Source organism: Tachypleus tridentatus, chromosome 10 (assembly GCF_004210375.1).
Source record: "Tachypleus tridentatus isolate NWPU-2018 chromosome 10, ASM421037v1, whole genome shotgun sequence".
NCBI classification, from domain to species: Eukaryota; Metazoa; Arthropoda; class Merostomata; order Xiphosura; family Limulidae; genus Tachypleus; species Tachypleus tridentatus.
Genome location: NC_134834.1, coordinates 65,051,794 through 65,078,694, shown reverse-complemented (window position 1 = coordinate 65,078,694; position 26,901 = coordinate 65,051,794). Strand labels below are relative to the sequence as shown.

At 33.8% G+C, this 26,901-nt stretch overlaps 1 protein-coding gene across 8 annotated transcripts in view; it reads left to right on the top strand.

Moving 5' to 3' along the window:
- LOC143229463 (paired box protein Pax-5-like) overlaps window positions 1–26,901 on the top strand; it is a 74,601-nt gene that overhangs the window by 42,343 nt on the left and 5,357 nt on the right. For 5 of the 8 annotated variants that reach the window (XM_076461811.1, XM_076461815.1, XM_076461810.1 and 2 more), the window contains 5 exons: window positions 905–1,102; window positions 7,158–7,384; window positions 18,256–18,335; window positions 18,615–18,897; window positions 24,711–24,824. In XM_076461811.1, coding sequence (XP_076317926.1) covers window positions 905–1,102; window positions 7,158–7,384; window positions 18,256–18,335; window positions 18,615–18,897; window positions 24,711–24,824 — 902 coding nt within the window. The remainder of the gene's footprint in view (window positions 1–904; window positions 1,103–7,157; window positions 7,385–18,255; window positions 18,336–18,614; window positions 18,898–24,710; window positions 24,825–26,901) is intronic. The other 3 variants (XM_076461816.1, XM_076461814.1, XM_076461817.1) reach the window with 1 other exon arrangement.

Genomic DNA, 26,901 nt, shown 5'->3' with positions numbered 1-26,901 from the left:
TAGAATAGAAACTTCAACACCAAACTGTTAGATAATATTAAGGAGGGCAGAGCACAGATAGCCCATTGTGTAGCTTTGTGCTTAATTCAAAATAACAACAGCGTAGATAATATAAAACGCGTTTCTCTTGTATAATAATGATTATAATAACTTTGTGTGCTTTAATGGTTTGATTTAGTTCAATGTTAGAAAAACAAAATGCTTAATCTAACGCCAACCAACACCTGTTCAGACATTCGTACAATCTATTAGTATGTATTAAGTTAATGGAATTTTGAAGTTTACATCATTTTCTTCACCTATTTATAAAATAGTCTATTACAGATTTGAAATTCAAGCTCTTAACGTGTTTTGTTTATTTATTATTTTATCAATGTAAGTATTTCCATTGCAAACACTTACTTTTACTGCTTTGATAAAGTTTTCTAAAATCAGTATTGTTCAGTGTGTTTTACCATTTGGGTGATGTTCATTGTAATTCCATTTCCACATGGTTGCGCCTTATACAGGGTGTTCGGAAAGTCATTGTGCAGTTTTGTCTGTTAATAAATATATAAGTGCACAGCGACTTTCCGAACACCCTGTATAAGCCTAAAACAGTAACATAAAAAAGAAAAATGATTGATGAGTTTGGCGAAAATTATATTTATTGAGTGCTTCTATTTATTTTCTTTCTCCATAAACAAAATGTTTCTATTTGATCTCGGATAAATATTATCTGTAAATTAAATATATTTCCGTTGTAATTCTTTTATTTACTCGTGTAACAACTTTATTTCATAAATTTACACATATAATTCACATAAAACATGTAGAGAATTCAGCATTTTTAATTTGGTTATCTAAGCTACATATTCATTCGCTACATTACTAATATGTTAGTTTCTTGTTTTATCTCTTGAAGATTTTATGAGACAGGGTCAATCAAACCTGGGGTTATTGGTGGCAGTAAGCCTAAAGTAGCGACACCAAAGGTTGTGGATGCTATTTCTAACTACAAAAAACAAAACCCTACTATGTTTGCTTGGGAGATCCGCGACAGACTTCTAGCTGACGGAATCTGCGATCAAGATAACATTCCTAGTGTAAGCTCTATCAACAGGTATGTGTTCAACGATATAAAATTACCTGTTCACAGTGTAAACTGCAATGAAAACAAGTGTTCAAGAGAATTAACTTTATCGAAAAACAGGAATCCATTCCATAAAATTATACATTTCTATAGTGACAGCTCAAGCAAGGTGTACGTGTTAAACATAGTAAAATTACCTATCCATTGTGCAAGCTTTATCATCAAATAAGTTTTCAACGTGGTAAAATTATCGCTTTCGAAAATGCTCTAACACGCGCAAGTGTTCAATATTATAAAATTACTTGCCCCTAGTGTAATGTCTATCAACAGGAAGGAATTCAACAGTGTAAAATTACCTGTTCGGAGAGTAAGTGCTATTGAAAAGATGTGTTTAACACGGTAAAAATATTTATTACTGTAGTGTAAACCTAAGAAAAAATGCAAATGTTTAACATGGTAACTTTACTTATCCGTAGTGTAAACTATATTATCATATACGTATTTAACATGGTAAAATAATATTTTCCTTTAGTGTAAGCTTCAAGACAATTCAAGTGTTTAACATGGTAAAATTGCTCACTGTTATTACTTTTCTTAATGAAAGATATGCAGACGGCTCTGAATTTTTCTATTATACAATATGAATACCCAGTTTCCAAATATTTTCAAAGCAACTTTTGTTGAGAGATTGTTCTTTTTAGTACTTTATTTAAGCCTTTCTTATGATCTTGAATATATTGTTATATATGTACGTGTACGTTTTGAAATGTTTATTTAATGGATCTTGTCCTCTGATCTATGTACACGTTTTAGTTGTTGTTTATTTAATTTTTTTATGCTAAGACATACAGGCATGTTAAAAAGTTAGGACACCGTATGAAAGCCTCTGTATTTTTGTAACATTTTTGGATATATAGATATTTAATCTCAATTTCAACAATACTGAGAGATTATAGGAATATGACTAAACAATTAAAACTGAAGAAAAGGCTTTTCAAGATCTTCTGTAAATGTGACTCTACAAAAAGGCATATTCTAACTGAGGAAAAAGTTAGGACACCCTACCCCTAATAACTAGCGTTACCCCCTTTGGCTGAAATAACTGCAATGAGACGCGTCTTGTAGCCATCTACCAGTCTCTGACATCGGTCTGAAAAAGGTTTGCCCCACTCCTCAATGCACAATTATTTCAGCTGTTAGATGTTTGAGGGGTTTCTTGCATGTACAGCCCGTTTCAAGTCACCCCACAGCATCTCAATGGGATTAAGATCTGGGCTTTGACTCGGTCATTCCAGGACTCTCCATTTCTTAGTTTTTAGCCAGTCCTTGGTGGATTTACTGGTATGTTTTGGGTCATTGTCGTGTTGCAGGGTCCAGTTTCGCTTCAGCTTTAATTTTCGTAAAGCAGCCCCAAACCATGACACTTCCACCTCCATGCTTTACAGTTGGTATGAGGTTCTTTTTCTGGAATGCTGTATTTGGTTTACGCCAAACATATTCTCTGTTCTGGTCTCCAAATAATTCAAGTTTGGACTCATCTGTCCAAGAACATTATTCCAGAAGTCCTGGTCTTTGTCTACATTTTCTATGGCAAGCTTCAGTCTGGCCTAGATGTTTCTCTTAGAGAGCAAAGGTTTCCCCCTTGCACACCTCCCATGCAAGTTAAACTTGTGCAGTCTTGTGCAGAGACATACACTTTCACTTCAACAGTAGCAAGAGCCTGCTGTAGGTCCCGTGATGACATGTTAGGGTGTTTGGAGACCTCTTTTAACATCTTGCGATCTGCTCTCGGGGTGAACTTGTTTGGACGACCAGACCTGGTCATGTTGGCAGTTGTTTTGAAAGCTCTTCACTTGTTGACTATTTTCCAGACAGTGGAATGGCTGATTTCAAAATCTTTTGGGGTATTTTTAAATCCCTTACCAGACTCATAAGCTGCTACAAATTTCTTTCTGAAGGCCTCAGACAGCTCTTTTGCTCTCATCATGGTGCTCACTCTCACTTCAACAGTCAGAAGCACACAAAACTAAATGTCTGAGGTTTAAATAGGGCAAGCCTCATTCAAAATGCTGAGTAACGATCTTCTAATCATGTGTACCTGGTGTGATACACCTGTGTGTGAGTTGAGCCATTTTAAGTGGGAATAAATGTGGGGGTGTTCTAACTTTTTCCTCAGAATATGCATTTCTGTAGAATTACATTTACAGAAGATCTTGAAAAGTCTTTTTTTCAGTTTTAATTGTTTAGTTATATTCCTATAATCTCTCAGTATTGTTAAAATTGAGATTGAATATCTGTATATCCAAAAATGTTACAAAAATACACAGGCTTTCATAGGGTGTCCTAACTTTTTCACATGACTGTATCTATAACCGAGGTCTAATTAAAATTCGATCTGAAATCTAAATGTCCATAAGAATTGTTATGAACACAAATTATAATATGTTTCATATTAAAGGGGATATCCCCCTCTTCCTCAAATCATGTAGGTGAGAAGTTACCTCGTATTTGAAGATATTTTCTTGTTCCATTTCTATTGTTTTCCTCGTTCTTAAATTATGTACTTGGACATTTTATATTTGGTTTTCGCCCTCCTCTAGTACAACGGTATGTCTACGGATTTACAACGTTAAAATCAGGGGTGCGATTCCCCTCGGTGGACTTAGAAGACAGCCCGATGTGGCTTTGCTATAAAAAAAACACACACGTTCTTTGGTTTTCCATTATTTGCCAAGATATTTCACTGTACTTAGATATTTTCTAGTCAGTAATTCGCCTACACGACCTTACGTTAATAAGTGACAGTTTTCTTGTTGCTTTTACATTGTTTTTTTTGTTATGTTACCTGACATATTCTCGTAGTTGTGAACCTGATGATGACCGAAGAAGGTCGAAACGTTTCTCGCTCCTCTACATAAAAAAAATTCTCAACCCAAACCAGCCGTTTTTACATATATATTATTCTTTCTTATTGTTTCTTTTTGACGTTACCCCACACTTTGATAATACCCGTCTGGCGTCCCGTTTTTTACTTTCTTTTTTTGCGTGACGTTGCACTATACTTGAATATTTTTTCTTACGTTTTTCTTTATTTCCAATTAAGCTATAAATGGTTCTCACGTTGTTACGTTTCCGTTGTTTCCTGTGTATTCTGGAATTTACAGATCTAGTTCTGATACAAACGTTTTCCAACTTATATATAAAAAGCTTGGTTCATGCAACCTCTTGTAACTGTACCATTCAGACAAGCATCTAAATTCTGAGTGATCCCGGCACAAAGATAATCACTCGTTCGCTAATTAGTTATGTAGCGACAACCTACAGATTCATCACTCAACAACAAGTGAAAACTGACTAACCTAGCTAATGAAGACCCCATGGTTCTCATTGTTACAAACTTTGTACGCATTTATGAGTTATTTAACTGTTTCTCTTTATAGCATTGTAAACTAATCTTCACTCAAGCAACATGGGAACTTAGTGATAAGGGATTTTTTTAGGCGGGAAATCTCTCAAGAAATACGAGCCCTTTGTTAACAAAATGTTTGCATTTTACAGTTGATAACATAGCTTGTAATGCATGCCCAAGAAGTCTAGTGCAGTCACTATAACCGCCTTTAAGAAAAAACCTTCACGCTAAATTTGTAACGAAACTGTATGTCGATTAGACACATAGCCATTGCAGCATGTAGAAATACGAGTAGGAACTGGAATATCTCAAGGGCCATCTTCGTAAAGACCGTGTACTTCATTAAGTCTGAATATCTATCGTGGAAACCCTGGTGTTCGTCAGTTAAGAGAATTTTTGAAAAGTCACAGAGTAACAGTGACTCGCTGTTAATAGCTTTGCACACGATTAATTTAATCTAGTGTAACCCAGTGCCGAATTAACCAAGTCTGCGTCCCTGCAACCGAAAAAAGTCCCCCAGCCCTACTATTTACATTTTAAGTTACGAACTCTATTAACAACCAATTTCGTAACAAAATTCGCCTATATGAAAGTCAACATGCTGAAGTCGACAAAAATAATGAAAAAAATGTTAATCAGCCAGAAAAGAAAGAAAGAGAGAAAAGAAATGCAGTGAACTTTCAAACAGGGGGTTTAATTATTATTATGTTTTTACCAAAATGATAGAAAAAAAAACCAAATTATAAAATGATAAAGTCGTGTTTGTTTATTGAAAATAATGAAATTTAATCACAAATATATGGAAAATCAAACTGTAATATTGTAGCTTTTTAAATGTCTACGAACTGATTGTTGCGGAGACATAAAATAAAGATACCCATGAAAGAATGTAAACCAAAATCACAGTGTGATGTTTTGTAAGGCCCGAGGATATCAGCCCCAAGGCCCAGGCCTAGTGAAAATAATCCTGCTGTGATGTAACTTGAAGGTCTCGTTCTTTCAAGTGATATACTGTATAGACATTCCGTTCTAATGTTCAACCTATTATTGTTATTATTGAGTAGAATAAAAGCGTCCAGGCTAACTCCAAACACTTAGTTTTCATATATATATATATATTAGTTTTTCATTTTCTAATTTGAATTAATTGTTTGCTAATTATTTACGATTGTAGCTTAATTAAAAACGATGACACTCTCCCTTATTGACCTCGGTTTATGAAAGATGCTAACAAAGGTTGGATACCAGAACACGATAAAGGATTCAAGAGTTTTGTGATATTTAGTGTTAGTCCAACATCTTGTCGTTTTCAGACTGTCAAAAGCTTTCAGTTTTCTATTATATAATGTGAATATCCAGTTTTCTCTTCTCATTTATAAGTTACGTAACTGTTTCTATAACCAAGGTAACCTCTATCAACAAAACAAAACCATACTTAAGCTTTATGCCAATCTATATTCAAGATCATTTCTTCGTGGTTGATAAGTATTTGGAAGACACATCTACCGACCTGAGACAAACAGATCACTTTTTAAGCCTAAGTGCTGTAACCCGGTGATGTTACTATCACCAAGGTCTAATTAAACTAACCTGCAATCGAAAAATCTATAAGAATTGTTACGACCGCAAATTATAAACTGTTTCATATGAAACGCTTAAAATCATTCAGTCACTATGGTTAGTGGTAGGTAAGTTATACTGCTTAAAATAAGAACAGAATAATGCTAATGAAAAAAACATCTTGAAAGTATTTCGCGAGCTTAGTTATTTTATCTATGCGCTTTTCAATGGTACAGCCGTGTGTTTTTTCAAATGGTAACAAAATACATATGCCACAATTCGAGGTTACCGCCATGAACAGTACGTTCTCGTCGAATAAGTTTGTTTATTTGTTTTGAATTTCGCGCAAAGCTACATGAGGGCTATCTGCGCTAGTCATCCCTAATCTAACAGTATAAGACTAGAGGGAAAGCAGTTGGTCAACTCTTGGGCTACTCTTTTACCATCGAATAGGAGGATTGACCGTAATATTATAACGCCCCACGGCTGAAAGAGAGAGCATGTTTGGTGTGACAAGGATTCGAACCCGTGACGCTCGGATTACGAGTCAAGTGCTATAACCATCGTAATTAACGATTTCCGTTTACAAATAACTGAAAAATGTCCCATTATAAGCCATCATTAGACGATTGTAGTATTGAAATCTGTAATGGGTTGCTCCTGCGTTGTTTTTTCAATGGGATAACGTTTCATTCAGAAAAGACTCCCCATCTGAAAAAACAAGGCAAAACTAATCGATTACAAATGTTAATGATACATCCCAACATTTTCTAAAATGCCAACAAAGTAAGGTCATTAGAAGGTTGTCAAAGAACATACGTTGAGAAGTGATATTATAAAGTAAAAAAAAACCTCTTAGGATTGTTTGTAGAGAACCTCATATGCTGTGGTTTACTTATTTTAGGAATCATTTCCTGTCAAAACGTGTTTTGTAACTTGACAACTGCTTACATTAGTTTACATTAGTGTTTTTGAGGCTACATTTTCATATTTGTCATCATTCATTTCAATAATAACGCTAGATTGCATATATATAATCACCCAAAAATATCCATACTTTTTAAAACTAAACTTAATCTTAAACCCTAATAACAACTATCTAATCGTCTATTTCAGGATTGTACGTAACAAAGCTGCGGAGAAGGCTAAACATGTATCTTACCATATGAATGGCGGCAGCCCGTCGAGCCAAAGTCCGTCCAATACCACTTCTGTGATTACCCACTCTGCCGCCACATCTCACGACCAGCGCCCGTCTTACTCTATCAACGGTATTCTGGGGATAGCAGCGGCAGATCCCAATGGAAGTGTCAATAAACGAAAACGCGATGAAATTCACGAAGGTGAGTTGTTTTATCATTTTACGGATTATTACTTTTATTGAAATGTTTTAGATTTAACGTTTCCACACCATACATTTGATCAAAATAGGCGTCAAGCTTTCTTAAAAGTCAATTTTTCAACTGGAAAATAGTTAAAACAATTCTTCTTCTATAAGTGTGGTTTATACAGTTCTTGAAAATATAACTACTTTAAACCTTGTGCCAAAAGCCTAGAACTTGAACTATATTCTCTGGTATCACCCCCGATGAATGCTGTTTTCACACATATTCTACTTTACCATATTATATTGTAACTAGAGTAAAAAATCAAGGAGCAAATAAATTTTAAGAAGGTTTCCTTCTGTTACCTATTTTCTGTGATAATATTTCAGCTGCCGACTGTGTTTACCATCCATTCTAAACATACGAATATGGTACCCATCACCGAAAGGCATATACTATTCTTGTATATCAACAAAGGCAGGTGTAGAAAGTTACGTGATCTCCTTTAAATGTCTACAGTAAATCTAGCTATAGTGTAATGTCTTGTAATGTGGCACAATATTAAGAAGTTCAAAGCACGTATAAGGAGGTGAATTAAAATGGTGATCTCCTCCACCTATTCTGTGAACTCGTTTACACATATCTCACCATCTCCCCAATTATCTGTTTTTATAAATAGACCCGTAATTATCATTCACAGATTTGACTGTGTAATTTATCAATGATTCAAACCTAAAACTACCACCACTCACACCATTTGAATGCTGGTTATACAGTTAAAGACATGCACACCTGTTACGCAATCCCACTTTCAAGAGCTTTTCTTGCTGGAAAATGAGTTGATTTGTGACTAATACATTTTAAATCCACACTACCCTGGTCATTTCACATGGTGAAAGCTAAATACGGAGGGAAAAGCATTACGCACTCTGTATATTCTTCTCCGAAGAAAAACTGAAGTAGAGAAGAACGCGTAAAGAGGTTCATGGTTTCAGTGATTTTTATTGGAGAATACAATTTCCTCTTATCCTATCAGTTAATGATAACAACAAACGTGTTGAAATTAATTTATTTTTGCTGGCTATGTGTTGCTATTAACATCACACCATTTTTTACTTCCTTGGTCTGATGGAGAAACTTAATACAAACGCAACACATTATATACTTGGAAAGCTATCCATCATCTATCTTTTAGAAATTATCATATGTTTATGTGAGACAAAGTTGCCTCAGAACACTTGTGACATCAAATTCGACACTTAAGAAAGCCTGGTCCTTAAGTGGGTAGAGTGTTTGTTTTGTTTGTTTGTTTTTTGGAATTTTTGTTTGCTAGCCGTCCCCAATTTAGCAGTGTAAGACTAGAGGGAAGGCAGCTAGTCATTTCGCACCAAAGACTACTACCAACGAATAGTGGGATTGTCACATTATAACGCCCCAAGGCTGAAAGGGCAAACATGTTTGATGTGACGGAGATTAGCCGACCCTCAGATTTAGCAGTGTAAGTAATTACCACATCATGGTTTGGTTTATTTTTGAAATTCGCGCAAAGCTACTAGATGTCTTTCTGCGCTAGCCGTCCATTTAGCAGTGTAAGGCTAGAGGGAAGGCAGCTAGTCATCACTACCCACTGCAAACTGTTGGGCTACTCTTTTACCAACGAATAGTGGGATTGACCATCACATTATATAACGCCCCCAAGGCTGAAAGGGCAAACATGTTTGATGTGACGGAGATTCGAACCCGCGACCCTCAGATTACGAGTCGAGTGTCTTAACCACCTGGCCATGCCGGGCCCCGAAGGGAAAGGAAACGGAAAATAAAGTTAAAAGAAATACAAAATTTGTAGAGTAAATGATAGAATATGTCTTTATAGATAAAATAGTACGATAAAAGAATCTGTAAATTCTTACTCGGTTTCATCATTAACAAGGTAGAATTCTATTAAAGCTCGCATTCAATCCTACATACTTGAGTAACAACTCTGAAATGTTCATTTGAATAATATTTTCTTTCCTGGAAAATAGTTGTCTTGGTGATTAGCGTGACAGGCTATGGATCTAAGAACACATCATTCGAAATATGATACCGCTGTACATGTTTTGCATGGCCAGGTGGTTAAGGCACTCGACTCGTAGTCCGAGGGTTGCAGGTTCGAATTCCTGTCACGCCGAATAGGTTTGCCCTTTCAGCCGTGGGAGCGTTATAATGTGACGGTCAGTCCCACTATTGTTTGGTAAAAGAGTAGCCAAAGAGTAGGCGGTGGATGGTAATGACTAGCTGCCTTCTCTCTAGTCTTACACTGCGAAGCTAGGGACGGCTAGCGCAGATAACTCTCATGTAGCTTTGTGCAAAATACAAAAACACACACAATTAATTTGTAAACAAGTTATAAAAGTGACAGACAATCTCTTCTTCGATTCAAAGTGCCGGACTAAGTATTTTTTGGCCACAGATATTGCAGTCAGGCAGCATACCGTTTAGTCAGTATTTACAGATCAGAGTCGCTGATTTGGTTACTTAGCCCACGAATGTATAAGGTGCCAACAAGGTTAACAATATCAATTTCGAGGAAACATTAAATATTTCTAATCATACCTATAGCGAGTGTGCGAGAATTGTTTGTGAATTTGTTCATTGGAATCACCATCCAATAAGTGTGTCATTTGTAAGAGATGTAATATTCGGATCATATTAGTCTTCGTTTGACCGTTATTCTGAAAAGCAAAATTTCATTCTTTATTCAGCGCTAATCAACTTACTGTAACGTGTTTTTAGTGGTATCATGGGTGAGGAGCAACAGCAGGTTAAATATTTGTTAAGTTGAACATTCTATAATAATACTTCAAGTAAAATGTTACATGCGATTTTTTCTATATTTTCTTCATAACACTAATATTTATGATGTCTTCTATACACTCAGCATAACATCAAGGTTCATTTAAATTTGTCTTTATAACTTACATGGTACCCAAGTGGATAAGATACACTATTGTGCGGGTTTGCGCTAAAAGAAGCAAACAATAACCTTAATTTATTTTTCAACTGTTGTATTACACTATTTCGAAAATGTTCTGTACTGCACAGTAAGATATTGCTTTTATATTGTTAGATTTCCTGATTTTTTAAAAATTATTTTTAGTTACTGAACGAAATATAAATAAAGCTTTAAAAATAGAAATATATTTCAAATAAGAGGTTAGAAATGGTTCGGTTTAATAATAACATTTTGTTATATATAACTGGCAAAATTTTTGTCATTTAGTTCACTAAAGTAATCTTACATCTGTTTTTGGATTATTTTAAAAATAAAAATATATCCGGAAATAAATACACAATAAATTTTTGTGAACTTTTTGTGGTATACGTTATGAACACATACACACACACACACACACACATATATATATCAGTCCGCCATTTTGATTTATCTGCAATAGAAGAGAGCTTTAATTCTTATTGGAATTGTCAGATGTAACTCAGACTATCCATAACTACGAACTGGTTGACAGTTGAAAATGCTGATTGAGAAACGTCCCTGACGAAGAGTATCACAACCGTCGACACAGTTCACCGACTGAACATAATCACTACTTTGTGTGGTCTGTCTATAGGCAACAGACGTGATTCTGAATACCATAAGTTCCATTGCTATTCAGCTACGAACAGGATGAAATAAAACATGCTCTTTTCACACAAACGCCAGGTTTACATTTTGTGGATTTTTTAAGCAAAATGTTATGTTTAACATCAGCATCATTTCAGTTTTGATATATATAAAGAGATTTCTCTAAGCTATGAAAGACTTGAATCACACGTAGTTCGTACAACTTTTTGTTTTTTAACAATTGTTATTTGGGCAGTAGAATAATTTTATTTTTATATACTTAAGTATAAGTTATAAATCTTTGAAAATAGTTAAATATTCGTCTTCTAGCAGTTTAGTTGCTTCAATAAAACTTTATGATACACACACACACATGTATATATGTACACATGTAATACTGTTTATTTACAACAATTATTTGAAAAGTTAGGTTTAGAAGGAGTTGGCTCTCGGTGACCGTAGGTTGTAATTAATCCGATTGCTTGTAAATCATTTTGATAAAAATCTGTAGATATACGTACAGACAATGCCTGCAGTTGGTTTTGAAATAGTATAATAACCGGTAAGCATCACATTAGATTGTATTTGATTCTGTTGTATAAGAAAAAGATAGAAAATATTTTAATAAAAGACCTTCAAATACACACTAATTCGTATCCATATAATTTATGTTTCCATCAAGTTTACTGAGAATATTTTTCAAAGCTATTTCCGTACCAAGTACTTGTGAGTTCTTGCCTTTGTTGGCTCCAAAATCCCTAACAGCATAGCACTTACTAAAAATATTTATACATATCGTATATAACATAAATATTTCGGCTAATGTCGATAATTACTGTTGATGTCACTTACAAATTTTACATAAATAATGTAAATCAGTGTTTCAGTGAGGTCATAAAATTACTTAATAAGACGCCATATGTGGACCCCGGTGGTAGAGAAGGATTTAAAAACAAGTCGATAATTTGATGAGTAATTTTTTTTTGTTTCAAGGAAAGCACAAAGATGCACAATAGCTACCTATGCTCAGTCCGCCACATGTATCGAAACCCGGTTTCTAGCGTTGTAAGTCCGCAGATATATTATTGTTCCACTAGGTAGCGATGAGTAATGAGGTTATTCTGTTATACAAATAATTGTGTTAAAGATTTAATGAATACCCTTTTAAAGACAGTTTAAGTTTTAACTATACAGAGGGTTGACTATAATTTTGTAGCTTTAACACATTGTTACAGTCCATGTTGTCACTTCCAGTCGTGTTGGTTCTGACGATCACGCATCTTGACAATAGCCCTGCAATGTAAATTCCATTGCAAAAGGCTCCGTCGTAAGATTGACTTACCCAAAACAAGCCATTCCTCTCTTTTGCTTTACATAATACATCTCGTTTAAATAGTCTAATCGCACAGGAATTCGTAGATGCTGCGCCGGGAGACTTGACAGATACGACTTCGTATGGAGTACCACGAATAATCGCTTTGTTCTCCAGCTGCTTCAAGTATGCGACGGTTGAACGAAAAGCACTGACTAGCAGCTTTATCTTAGTGAGCCTTTTACCCTGTTTGCTTCTTTTCTAAACATAAATACTGTTTTAATTGTGGTTTATGTTGGTACCAGAGGCACATGGATATCTTTCCCGACTGATTTTTATGTTTGTAAATTCTTACTTCTTATAGCTACAAATGGAGCGCGACTTGTTGCAGATCTTTTTTTGAATAGTCCTGGGCTACCAAGTTGATCCCTATTTCTTTGTTTTTCAAAGCTGTTAATTACAAGGTGTTTCTCCTAATTCCCCAATATGTTCATACGTTCTTTATGATCTGTGTATATGTGTATTTTGTGTTGGAAAATGCTGGTAGATACCCTTCCCAAAAATGTTCAATTTTCGGTGACAACCACACTATTCGCAGAACAATGTCAAAATAAACGTCTGGTACATTCCGTTTCACAGCTACTTTATATCGGCTGTGTCTGGTTGTCACATCACTTGCCGATACGTATATTCAAAACAGTTTTGATATAACGTACTCAACTTTATATCTACAAATGTGTTTAGTCATTCTGTATTGGGCCTGGCATGGCCAAGCGCGTAAGGCGTGCGACTCGTAATCCAAGGGTCGCGGGTTCGCGCCCGCGTCGCGCTAAACATGCTCGCCCTCCCAGCCATGGGGGTGTATAATGTGATGGTCAATCCCACTATTCGTTGGTAAAAGAGTAGCCCAAGAGTTGGCGGTGGGTGGTGATGACTAGCTGCCTTTCCTCTAGTCTTACACTACTAAATTAGGGACGGCTAGCACAGATAGCCCTCGAGTAGCTTTGTGCGAAATTCCAAAACAAACAAACAAATCATTCTGTATTTAATACTCGAGATAATTTGGAATGAATAAAGTATCTTACTTCATGTTATTTATCAACATTTAGAAGAAATAGTAAAAATCATTTTACTGATTATTTTGAATTGGTTACTTCAAAGTAATTTCTAACTTGTTCTTGTCGATAGTGGTATTAATAGACATGTCTATTTTTCAATTAGATTAAATGTTGAATTGCGTTGAGTATGCTCGGACTTTGAATCCGAGGATCCAAAATCAGTTAACAAAGAAACATGGATGAGAAACACGCAAAAAGTACTTCAAAGTTGGTTCTAGGATCTGTCGATTAGTATATCGTCCATTTAGTTTATCATTTCAACATTAGGGACAGTTATTCACAGATAACACCTTGTGTAGTTTTACGCGACGATTCTTAAACGAACTTATTTGTTGGATCTTTGCATGTTATAGAAAACTCGGTTTTTATAACAGTTACACAGAGTAAAAATGTATTGGTATCAAACTGACGCCTGCTGAACCATTAATCTTTTTGATTAACCAACTATTGTGGAAAGAAGCATTATTACGGAATTACTTTGCGTCGTAACATTTTGTTAAATGATATTTTTATCAATAATGAAACAGACGTCTTCGTTAAAAAGTTGAGAGCAATGGCCTACATAATAAAGCAGACGTCTTCATTAGACAGCTTGGCTAATTAAACATCCGAAAATATAAGCCACAGTAGACATCTTTAATAAACAACTATACTACCTAAACATCCTACAGTTCACACTGCAATCGGCAGCTTCAACAATTAAACATCCAGTCATATACATCGCTAAACGTTTTCATTTGATGATTATTCTAATTATGAATCCTAAAGAATCGTTACAGAAAGACTTTTCATTAAACAGTTATATTAATTAAACATCCTTCAAAGTATGTCGCAGCAGATGTTTCATTAAACAATTACAATAAACATCCTTCAACGTACACCCGCAGTTTTCGCCTTCATTAGATACTGCGCTAAGCATCTTACAATAAACAACTCAGTTGTCTTCTTGGTTACATAATTACGCTAAGCATTTTACAATAAAAAAACTCAGTTCTCTTCTTCGTTAGATAGCTACGCTAAGCATTTTACAACAAACAATTCAGTTACCTTCCTCATTACAAATTCATGATAGTTACGCGAAGCATCTTTCAGTAAACAACTTAGCTCATTTGTTCATTAGATAGTTCTGGTAAGCATATAAGAGAAACAACTCATTTGTCAGTTGTTCACATTAGGTATTTATTCTAAATATCTTACAATAAGCAATTCAGTTGTATTCTTTATTAGATATATAAGAGAAACATCGTATAGTAGACAGTTTAGTTGCCTTTCTTATTACATAATTACGCTAGGAAATTTACAATAAGCAACCTAGTTGCTTTCTTCATTAGATAACTAACTACCTTAAGCAGTAAACAACTCAGTTGTCCTCTAAAAAAGCAAAAAAAAAAAAGCTGCTTACTCTACAGCAACCCACTGAATACGACACAGCAGGCATCTCTATTAGACTGCTACGCTAAACACCTTATACCAACCACCCCACAAGACGTCTCTGTAAACAGTTGAGCAACCTACAAAACACGCCACAGCAGGTGTCTTCCTGGGAGGATATGTTACAGTAAGTAGTCTAGAGAGTAAAGTATCTTCTTCAGGAAAAACGTACTAGTAGCCAAGAGAATATGACACAGCAAGTGTTTCTATCTCTCTGTTGCAATAGTATGAAAAACATTTCTTACAGTATCGCAGTTTTTAGTTATGGCTGCAATCGAATTGATTAGTGAACTCAATATTTTAGTAAGTATTTATAGATAGTTTCCTTTCATTTATCACATTCTCTTATTTTCTGCTTTATCTGCTTTCATTCTAAGGTATAATTTTTTCTACGAATTAGTAGTGAAAGTGAAGTAGCATGGGTTATCGTAAACAAACAACGTTAGTAAAACTCAGAGTAAAGCCTGAATAAAATGTAAAACAATTTTGTCATAGAAATACAATTCTCGTTAATCTTCAGGCAAGCTTACACATCAGAGAAAGTAGTCAAAAAGCGTCTTATTACTACTAGTTAAGTTAATCAAACGTTGTCTTAGTAAATTAATGGTTTTAACACCTATTCAAATTGAGGTCTCTTCGTTTTCCGTCAATCAAGAAACCTTGGATAAAAAAAAAAAAGACATTACAAGTATCTTACAGCGATTCTTGTGTTCAATATACTCATATTGTTTTCCAGTAGAACTGGAGTTCTTTCTTTAGATGGGAAATACAAAGGTACTCTTGTCTACTCTCCCTATCTTTCTAATTAGCTGCTTCTTTCTCTTGGCACGTAGTTGGAAATGTAAAGCGTTTTAAAACTATGATAATAGTAACAAGGTTTTTACACCCGCAAAATTTCTAGCCTACAGAACATAAGCAATTGGTAATTTGTAATTAAACATCTTGTGATTTATAATAAGATAAATTATGTTCTACTACAAATTTTCTTCTCAAACACAAACTCTGTTAAAGCTAATTTATTTTATCTATATTACTTCTAAAGTCGTACTACAGGCCTACAAATATGTAGACTATAAACTACATACATTCATTTCTTTTACTATATATATACGTGTGTATGGTTTGTTTGTTGCTATGCAGAATGCTACAAAATAAACTATTTGCGCTGTGTCCATCAATGGTATTGAAACCAACTTTTAGGTGTTGTAAGACTGTATATTTACCGTTGATTCACTGAGGGGGCATATATTTATATATATATACGCCTTTCAAACTTTAAGAGCCGAATACAGTACATAATAAATACAAAAACAAACTGAAACCTGTTATGGATAGGTAATTCTCATTTAAAATTTTAAAAGTTGAGGAAGTTATAAATAGCAACAAGTAATTCTATTGTGTTTTTTGTTTTGTTTTTTCGTTTGTGGTACACCTGTGAGTCCAGATTTTCCTCAAGCTGAACATGTCACATATACAGATACTGAGATTGAACACTGTAGTTAGGCTTTGCAACCTAACAAACTAATTATATATTTTGTTAACTGAAAAATGTAAGTGTTGTTATTATAACAATTAAAATTCTCAACTTTCATCACCTTTAGTTATGACTTTTTATCTATGGTTCAGATTAACGTATTTACCTTACGTCATAAACTCGAAATCAGATACTCTTTACAATTTTGAACCTATTTATAAAAAAAGTGTTTTTGTCATGGTACTTTTTCTGTTTAAAAATGTAACGAAGCTGTTTATGAAATAGTATCATATTTGTTTTATAACAGTACTTTTTAAAGATTTAACTTTTTTATGAGATGTTTGTCATCAATTATGAGAAATGTGTTAAAATGGATGAGAAATTTTAACTAAATAGAAAAAAAATCTATCCCATATTCATATAAACCATCTTATGAAACCCCACAGTATCTAGAATGTTCCTCCCGAGTTACATTTTACGCGATACATCAGAAACTCTGAGGTTCAGGCTGAATTGTCCTTTGTTTAGAACTGTTGACCAGAGAAAAGGTAACCATTTACGTGCAATCTCTGCCAATCCGACTAATCTTAACCGAATCGGGGATGGATTAATACAGTTATAAACAAAGTGTAGAACGTGTTCAGAGTTATACAGATACTCGAATCTTGGAACTTTCTGAATCGCAATCCGGTACGCTAGCCACTAGGATATTCCCTACCAATAATCTTTATAGAGGAAAATACGAATGATTCTTTGAATGCTTTTACTTGCTCAGAAGCTTCAGCTTTGTTTAATACAATCTTGGTAAACTACCGCGTAACCAAGACTGTGCAGCTATAGACAGTAAAACTTCTTGTTCCCAAAAGTTTATCACGTGAGTCGTTTCCCTCGTGTATTAATAGTATCCAAGTTTCACAGCCATTTTAACTTGGCTGGAGCCGAATTTCGTAATTTTGGAATATTCACGTGCACTTGTTTGTTGTTCACAGCTAGAAGCGAATGAAACGTTAGAACCAAATTCAATAAAACTATTCCTATAAACTTACGTTATGTTGTCATTATTTTATTATGTGGTTCTTATAAGAAGGGTTTATAATAGACTTCTATGTTTTTGAGAAACAATGTGATTCGTTAGTATTTGATATTAAGACAGTTTGCTTTTCTTTTGCCTCCTGCATGTATTTATATATACAATTATGAGCGTTTGCAAAAAGACAATTATCTTCAGTTTTGTTTAGACTTTTTAAAAATTCATCAGTTAAATATATTATCATATCTTGATACTCAGAAAATTTACTTGAAAGTGTTCTCTCTCTTTTTTTTTTTTTTTATGGTTGCGCGTGCCAGGAGTATGAAGCTGTGATCCATAATCCTCTCATCTTTGTCGCGAAACCGTTGTGAGTGTATTATAAGTGTGACAGTCAATTCCATTTTCACAAAAGACAAGAGTAACTCATGACTTAGCAGTAGGCGATGTTAAGTGATAAATTTAAAGACAGCTATGTGCAGATAGTCCTTTTTGTAACTCTGCGCTGAAGTTCCAAAAAAAACGGAACTTTTATTTCGTTGTTTAGCGTGTGAAAATAAAAGTTTTTTTTTTTTCAAATCACGAGCACCCGCTCACACTTAAATACGCAAGCACGAAGATCTACGTAATAGTACTACAATAGTGTCTTTTAAAACAAGTGATATTTTCTCACTGTGACTGGTGTATACATCTTTAACCTGGTTCGAGAACGTTCTTTACCCACCGCTAAGCTATTGTTTATCGTTGTATCACAGTTTACTGTTGTTCTTTTATTCTTTGGATACGGTAACTGTTGTGATAACAGAACTTTGTACGTTAGATGTTGAAACTCGTTTCTCAGATATGTCGGTTTCAATATAAGGTACTTGTTCTGTAAAGTTTGTTTCTACTAATGCTTGCGTTTATCTTGTTTTTCTACCTAGTTGATATTAATCATGCCATACAAGAGGAAGACTATAAGCGACAACGAACTCAGTATAACGGTGACCAACTGTACGCAAACGTAAGCAAATTTTTAATCGAAATATGATTTTGGGTCATTTATTTGATGTTATTTTAACGTTTTTATTAGACACGAGAAAACTAAATACAACCACAGAGATATTATATATTGATAGATTTCATTGTAAGTATGTATCATGTAATAAAATATCGAACCTACAAAAATATTCCAGAATATCGTTTTTTTCTTTTTACTTGGCATCTAACATGATAAGAGTAAATCAACTGATTAGTTTAGTTATTTATTTGAGAACTTTGATTGATTGATTCTTCTAAACAGGTAACCAGAAGTGTACTACAAGATACCCCTGTTCTATTCCACCAAATGTGGCCTAAATGGGGGAAACAGGAAGATTTGAAAAACGATTTAACTACGGGTATCCCTAACGGTTCTCCATACCCCTTGCAACAATTCCCGACACCTCCTGAACAACCCTTTTCTCCCGTGGTCTCATCCACAGGGAGCGATCAACTGAAGCCTGAGGGTCTTCATCTGTATGAAGGCATGATGAATTCTATAAACTCCCAAGTCCAGTCAACAGCAGTTTATTCACCACCTTTAGGTATTGTTGTTATGTTATTCTAGTCATATTCTAGACCTTGTAGTCAGAAGTAATTTATTTGTCACCCTTATGTAATGTTCATTTGTTATTTTAGTTATTTTGCGAATATTATCTAATAGTAATTTATTCGCCATTCCTGGAAATTGTTGTTATGTTATTCTAATCATACATGTTTGTATACAGCTCCAAGTTATCCACGGATATTGTTCTTAAGTTCTTACTGTTATTAATTTCAAGGACAGATTGCTCAAATTATCGTTCAACAACATAAACATTTTTATTAATATTAACTAACCATCTCCCCGATTTTTGGCTTAAGAAGAAATTATGTCGAACTAATGTATATTTATATTATATAGGATTTTCATATGATATGATTTCTATCAGATAATCTAAGGCGGGCTGATTCTATTTGTTTGTTAAAATGAAAATAATTGTTCATGTTTGTCGGTGAGTATGATTTTGTAAGTTGTTTTTATTTCATTTATTATTTAAGGTTTTCTTGTCGGTTTTTAAACTAAGTATAAAATTTACTTTCGTTCATTCTTTGTCTTTTGTGCATGTTCCTTTTCTACCTTCCACTTCTGTATAAGTGTAGATGTACAATAGTGCATTGAGAAAAGCGTGGGAAAAGATAGCAAGAAAAAGGTAGTAAACAAACGTTTAACTTTTAATACTCCTATTATACTATCCGTTCAGCCTGAAGTAATCCCAGTTTATATACATGTTAATAAGGTGATTTATCTGAAGTATACTGGTGAATATACTTCTAATGTATTGTAAACTCCGTACTGTTCACGTTGTACTACGTACTTTGCCGCTAAAGGAGATATGTATTACAATAGATTATTGTTTTTCTCTCAGTTTATATGAAGGAAAACAAGTAAACCAAATCAACTTACATGAACAAAATCATGGAAATTTAGAATTTAAATGGAAAACACCAACCAATAAAAGGACAGAGCTTCTGTTATGCATCATTTAAGATCAAATGACAAACAAATGGAACTTTTATATAACTATCAAAATGCTTACGTTTCATCATAAAATAAAATTAAAAAAAATATGCAACTAAGGAAAATAAGCGAGAGTAGATTGGAAACGTGAGTTTTTGCACCTAACTACTGCTCACATTAACGATAGTGTAAAACAGTATTTTCCGATAGTCGTTACGAGTTAATATCGTGTTCTCGTCAGTGACGGGACAAACCGTCAGGCAGAAGGCAGATTAAACCAGTAATGTTGGTTTTTGAGCAACAGGTGGCGCCGGCCGATCATGATATTCTACTCTTATCTGAATCAGTCAACTGAAAAGTTTTGTCGTAAGAGTTCGATTTTTTATATATATACATTTTTTTTTCTTCTTTTGGTATTTGAACAATCTTTATTTTTGGAAAACCACTTGTTAGTAGGAGGTCCATTCAAACCCCCTAGAGCAACGCTATCTTCCAAACAGCAATGAGCTCTCATGAAAATTCTCAAAAATAACTGGCTTTTGAACTACTTTGCGTGACGCATGTTAAAATTGTCGTACACCTATTTCCAGAGAAAACATAATAGTGAATTTACGATGAAAAGCACTTAGAGAGGATATAGCTGTTGTGTTTAAGGTGAATTTATCTTTTTGTTTACGAAGACAATGTATGACCGGTTTTTGACTGTGGTAAAACTCTGAATAGAATTTTACTGAAGAATATACGCTTTTCTAAAATATTATAAAAAAGAAAAATATTTAAAACTTATGTGTGTATGTGAATGATTTCTGCGTATCCTCCGAGATTCGAAGATACAAGGACTGGTATTTCTAATCTTACTGCAATCCTAGATCTTCAGCATAATTATATTTACTTTAAAAAAATGTTGTGACTGTGTTCACCTGAAATCTGTTTGAAATGAATTTTCTTTCGACATGCGTATTCACAGTGAAAATATTGTTTGTTTGTTTGTCCCATCAGATGTGTTACTTATACATGTGGATATTTAGAACAGATTTTTGAAAATAACCTAGATAATTATTTACATTACATAATCTAATACCTGCCTTAATTATTGTTACTGAATAATTTTGTGGATAACTTTATTTCGCGGTGATCCACTTTTTTTTTCAACCACTGTATTGAAATCCCAATAAAACAATTACGTAGTTAACCTATTGTTAAAATCGTAGTAAGTGATAATTAATAGGTTTGTTTGGTCATATTACTACTACAAAGCCTATTGACAACCCTCTGTCCCGATGGCTCAGCGTTAAATCTGTAGGTTATGTATTACGATGAAATTCGAATTTTGATACCCACCGGTGGGTAGCCCATTTTTATAGTTTTGCACTCATTAAGAAACACGAATACTTAATACTTCTAGCATGAGTGGCTGACTTACTGATGTCAGTAAATCCTACACTTAGTATTCTGCAAAACACAGGAATCAGTCACGTAACACTCTCTATAACTAATGTATTTACTTGTGAAGCCGAAATTGAACAATATCGAAGCAACAGACATTAAATCAATGGTATGTTGTTGTTGTTTTAAATAAAACTACTCAAAATAGAAACTGTTCTACGCACAGGTTTCACGGTAGGAACTTATAAAAAGCTATGTTTTAACGACCATATATAAATCAATGTAGAGATAATAATTCATTTCATATGAAAGTGACACAGAGCTTTCCATACGTCATGGGCCGCCACGTGTCTCACAATATTTAATCGGGAATGAAAGAGACTCTATGTAAGAAAACTTAATGCCGTTTATCTTTGTCAGTAGCACATTAGTCGTGGTTTATTAATAGAATGTCGTGCAGTCGTCTCGAGTTTATCACGAAACAAGAAAATTTAAGTAACATCATACTATAAAACCTTTCATTATGGCAGCGAAGACTGCTGTTAACGATACATAGCAGTGACTACGAACTCGAACACACCGTCCACGATTGTTTTACGTCTAAAGTTGAGATGTGAATCCAGTTTGCTACAATAGCCACATTCTTCTTGGAGACGTATCTTTAAAACAAATGAAACACAACTTCAGTAGGACATAAACATCATTAAAAAGAGCAGGAAAAAAAGAAATTTGTATCAATTAAGATTTGCTGTTGTTTAACTATTGCACTAAGTACTATTTTAGTAATAAGCACTACTGAAATTATATATATAATTAAGTGTATGTGTGCATATCTATATATATTGGTAAAACGTTTCTTTAACGTTATGTTATTAGCTTTTATTAGGCACGGAACATTTTATTTTGTTAAATCTTATTGTTTTTACGATTAAAGTGTTTAAATTATAAAAATTACGTTTAAAAAACAAGTGTTTTAGTGAAATTACTGGTCCCAGTTTATGAGTAAAACGTGGAATTAAAAGATAGGAATTAGTGTTTATTACTTGCTAGCTTACTAAGTACTGACTAAAACAAAATTATTTTATACCGAAAATCTCATTATAAGCTACAAAATGTTTTAGTGAGGGTTCAGATTAGATGTAAAAATGTATAAAATGATGTTTACATTGTTTATTGAGTCAGTTAGCTGAAACATGCCCACATTTTATTTATCTTTAGCTCGCGAATAGTAGCACATTTGTTACCATACAGCGATTTGTAAGAAACTAGCCCTTATCCAACACGTATTTATATTGATAAATTATTTTATACTCTTAGTAAAGAGTTTTTACCATACTGGTTAATGGTAGCTTAACTTATAAGGTGATGGGAATCGATTTCACGATGTCTCTCTTGTTAAGTGTATCCTTCTTTCAAACACTTCTAACAAAGTAAACTTCTCTACTTGTTTATTACGCACGTTAAATAAACTGTCTGGAGATTATCTCTATTGATCATTTGGAAATGATCTTCGGTAAAACTAATGACGAAACACGAAACGCACTCGGCATTTTATTTATACAGCAGTTCAAGTGGGTTGATTTTGTTTGTTTGAAATTTAACACAAAGCTGCACAACGAGCTATCTGTGCTACGCCCATTATGGGTATCTAAACCCGATTTATAGCGTTGTAAGTCTACAGATATGAGCTGTACCACTGATGGGGGGAGGCTCAAGTGGGTTGGGGCTCTAATAAAAAGTTCCCTCTCTCAGTTAATTTTATGATATAACTGCCTTTCGTAAAATCAAGTTTCCGGAGGAACCAGATACGTGCCTCACGTTCATTTTGTCGTAGTTTCTTATATTAACCTACTTATCTGATCAGAGTAAGTACAAGTTTTATCTGTACCAAACTCAACACTTCATATACAAAGTTTCTTAATTAATTTTGTTACACTTTCTACAGCACTTAATCCTTGTACATGAGGTGCCAATTTTGAATGCACGTAGGCAGAGATGTCTAGGACTAGCTCATCTTTATTGGTGAAGTGCTGGTAAAGTGCCCTAAATGGGACCCGAAGTGGAACACATTTGTTCATCGCCAACATTTGGGTGCTGTAATAAATAGAAGAACAGGAATTATTCTTCACGCACGCTAGACAGTTACGTGCAACTAAGATAAGCACACAACCTGTTTTGGGATTTATACTTGGCATTAACATTAATCCAGATCTCTAATGTAATAGTATACCACGCAATTAGGGTTTGAATCTTGTTTTTTAACATTGTTTTCTGGGCGATTATTACAGTTAAACGTCTGTGTCTTACTTTTCCAGGTTTTGTATTGTAATAACTAGTTCAATGGCCTCGTTCTGCTTTCAGTAAACAAGCATTATATCCAAAAATGAAGAAAAGCTTTCGTTATCGGGTATTTTGTGGCTTAGAAAACTTTAATAGTTCTTTCACAACTAACTCAATCTTTTTATTCTTTATTTATTAGCTACTTTTGTGAGCTCTTTAGCTACTTTTGGGTTTTTGAAGCAATAATTATCCTATTTTCTATTAAACGAATGTCTTTTCAATGAAGTGGAATAGAAAACAAACTTTTTGGAAGATTACCTCCAAAAGAAGAACTTTTTTCTTGCTTATTATAACTTACAACTAAATTAATGATAATTTGTAGTACAATAAAGGCTAATGAAAAGTGTTAATTCAGCGTGACGCTCAATCTATTAAAGGCAGATTAAGAGAAGACTTACAGTTGTTGTACCTCATTAGTTCACATTGAACGAATGCAATTTTCTAAAGATCGAATTATTACAATTTTATTTTATTTATTGTTAGTGTTTTCATTTGAGAAAGTAGAACAGTTATGAAACCTCGAAGCAAAGATTATTAGATATCATTGATTGTATTTGAATATGTCTAAATAATGATCTAAGAAATTATTTCTTTTGCATAAATATATACCTATCTATATTTGTTTGTTTGCAATTATACGTTTTTACTGACATCAATACATTCAAATATATTTATTATATGAATAATTATGTGGCCTTATATGAAAACATTGATAAATACAATTCAATAAATTAGACGTGTTTGTTTCTTACAACAAAAAGTCATCATTAGTTTTTAAACCATTATCAGGAACAAGTAAATGCCTGTTTGTTTTAAGCTAGGAAATTAAGGAAGTGTTTTATTCGTCTGTTTATATTTCATTCTTTCTTGCTATAGAAATTCCGATTACGTGAATATATATTATTTATTATCTTCTTCGGTGTCGGGATTTTCAGACTTGCACTATTGTTCTCTAACTGGTGTCTGTAAGATTGGTCAACCCCTGTGAGTTTCAACCCAATCCGACAATGTAGTCTCTCTATCTTTGTGGGATTTCCCATCTTTTCTTACAATCCACATTGCTCTATCTTCTCAAATTCTGACAGCTTTCCTCCACTCGTGGTGCGATAATTTGTTGTTTTGTCTCTACAGGAAGTGGCTCCTTGACCCCCCTGACTCCAATCAGTATGCAAGAAGTGAAGTCTGTGTCGGTTAGCCCCGGTAACATCTTAGATAACAGTATTTCCCCTTTATCTTACCAACCAGGTTTGTGAGTTGGAATTAATTAAGTGTACTGTCTATTAGTAATTACAACAACAATATCAACTAGTTATAGTACAAATGGTACTTTATTTCTTCCCAATCAATAACTTCGAAGCATAATTTTATTTGAAATAGCATTATCGCATGTTTACACTTGAATGAACCATATATTATTATTAAAGAATAACCACAACGTCTGTTTATTTAATACAAAAATACATCCTCTTAAAATTTCCTTCTCTTACTCAACACAGTGAAGAAATATGGAAAAAAACAATCATGGTTGTCAGAAAATGGAAAAGTTGATGTTATAAACGGTATACACTCTTCAAGAAAACTGTTGACAATTTAAACAGTTTCCGTTTCTTGTGGTGTCAAATATCAACTGAAAAGCCACAGTATTGTTAATCGAGTTTAATAACATTTTTTGATTTGCCTAAATTACATTTTTAACACTTTCATGTCCTTTACGTCTCTTTTCGTAAATTACGCCATCGTTTTTCGTAGTATTGTTTGTAAGCTTATTTTGTTAGTTACTTATTAGCTTCTTTTCAATGGTTTTAAAATTAGAAACGGAACTCATTTTGTGAAATTTAGCAATCAGTATGTATAAAGCTTTAAGACGAACACAAGCATCAAAATCATAGCGATAAACGTGTCTAGATAAAAGAGTCCTTCATCAAATTATATAGATCGGTTAAGGTGATAAACGTGTCTAGATAAAAGAGTCCTTCGTCTAATTATATCGATCGGTAAACACCTACTTAAATATCATATTGTCCGCCTCAAAAAAACAACAAATATTACCCTTCCACGTCGTGCCTAAGGCCTCAAAAAATACCCTAAACATTTCCTATTTGTAAATATTCAAATGCACTCAACAGGATACATCTGTACAGAATTATTAATCTTAGGCTCGCTAAGTCCACCCAAATGGATACACGCTCCTTAAGCTCTCCAAATCTTGCTATATCAATTTTATTACCTTTATCCTCAGAGAAGGTATTGTAATCGGTTCCGTGTGTGTCTATGTTTTCGTGCACATATCTCGAAATTTAATTGACTGACATATGCGAAAGTTTTACGAAAGGTGAGAAGGCAGTTTGGTCTGGATTTAAGTTAGGATGCGGATTCTGGAACCCATTTTTTTCATTTTTTAATAACTTTGTAAAGTTGTGATCGAATTTTTACCAAATTTCATGGTCACTCCTCTTCGCACTACAGAAAATTAGCCAGATCGTTGATAATTTTGGATATGAAAAGGATTTTTTGAGTTTTTCAACGCTGAAATTTGGCGTTATCCAATAATAAACGCATGCAATCTTCAGCTCTCTGACTGCTCTTGTTAAGCTCTGTAAATCCAGTCAAAATGAATCACTTGTATACTCATTTATTAAGCTATTCAAGCCCATAAAAAAAAGGAATCGGTCCTTTACTATGTACATGAGCTTTGTAAATCTACCTAAATAAAAATATTAAATGTTTGATAATGTGTTAATACTTAAGTGAAGATGTTAATAATAATGATGAGATCACAGATGTATTTACAAAAATTGTATGTTATTGTCTAATATTATGTTTACGTCTACTATTTAATGTCTGTTAAGATTTCTTATTTAATTATTTTACTTTTTAAAAAGATTATGTGTTAACATGAGAACGCGTTTAAACATAGTGAACTGTGAAATGTTATGTGTGTAATAACTAACATGTTTGGGTATGGGATTATGAGGTAACTAACATGTTTAGCATGATATCCTGGGAAGAAAACTGAATTTACAATATAATCGAATACTTTGGAGTTGTCTAACAATTCAGAGCTAACACCTATTATCATATTCAAAATAAAATTGCTTACGTAAGCAACAGGAACACAAATTTAACGCCAGAGGAAGAAGAACACATGCGGTGGCGGTGTCGATGTCTGGGTGAATGTTTATCTCTGTCGATAGGGGTCAGTAAATTATTTTAATTTCACAGTAACAACTAACACAAATCAAATCGTAACCAAGAGAAAACAATAATAAAACTGTTTAATTCATGCACTGTAATCTCGATTTCAGTCTATATTCCTCTGGTA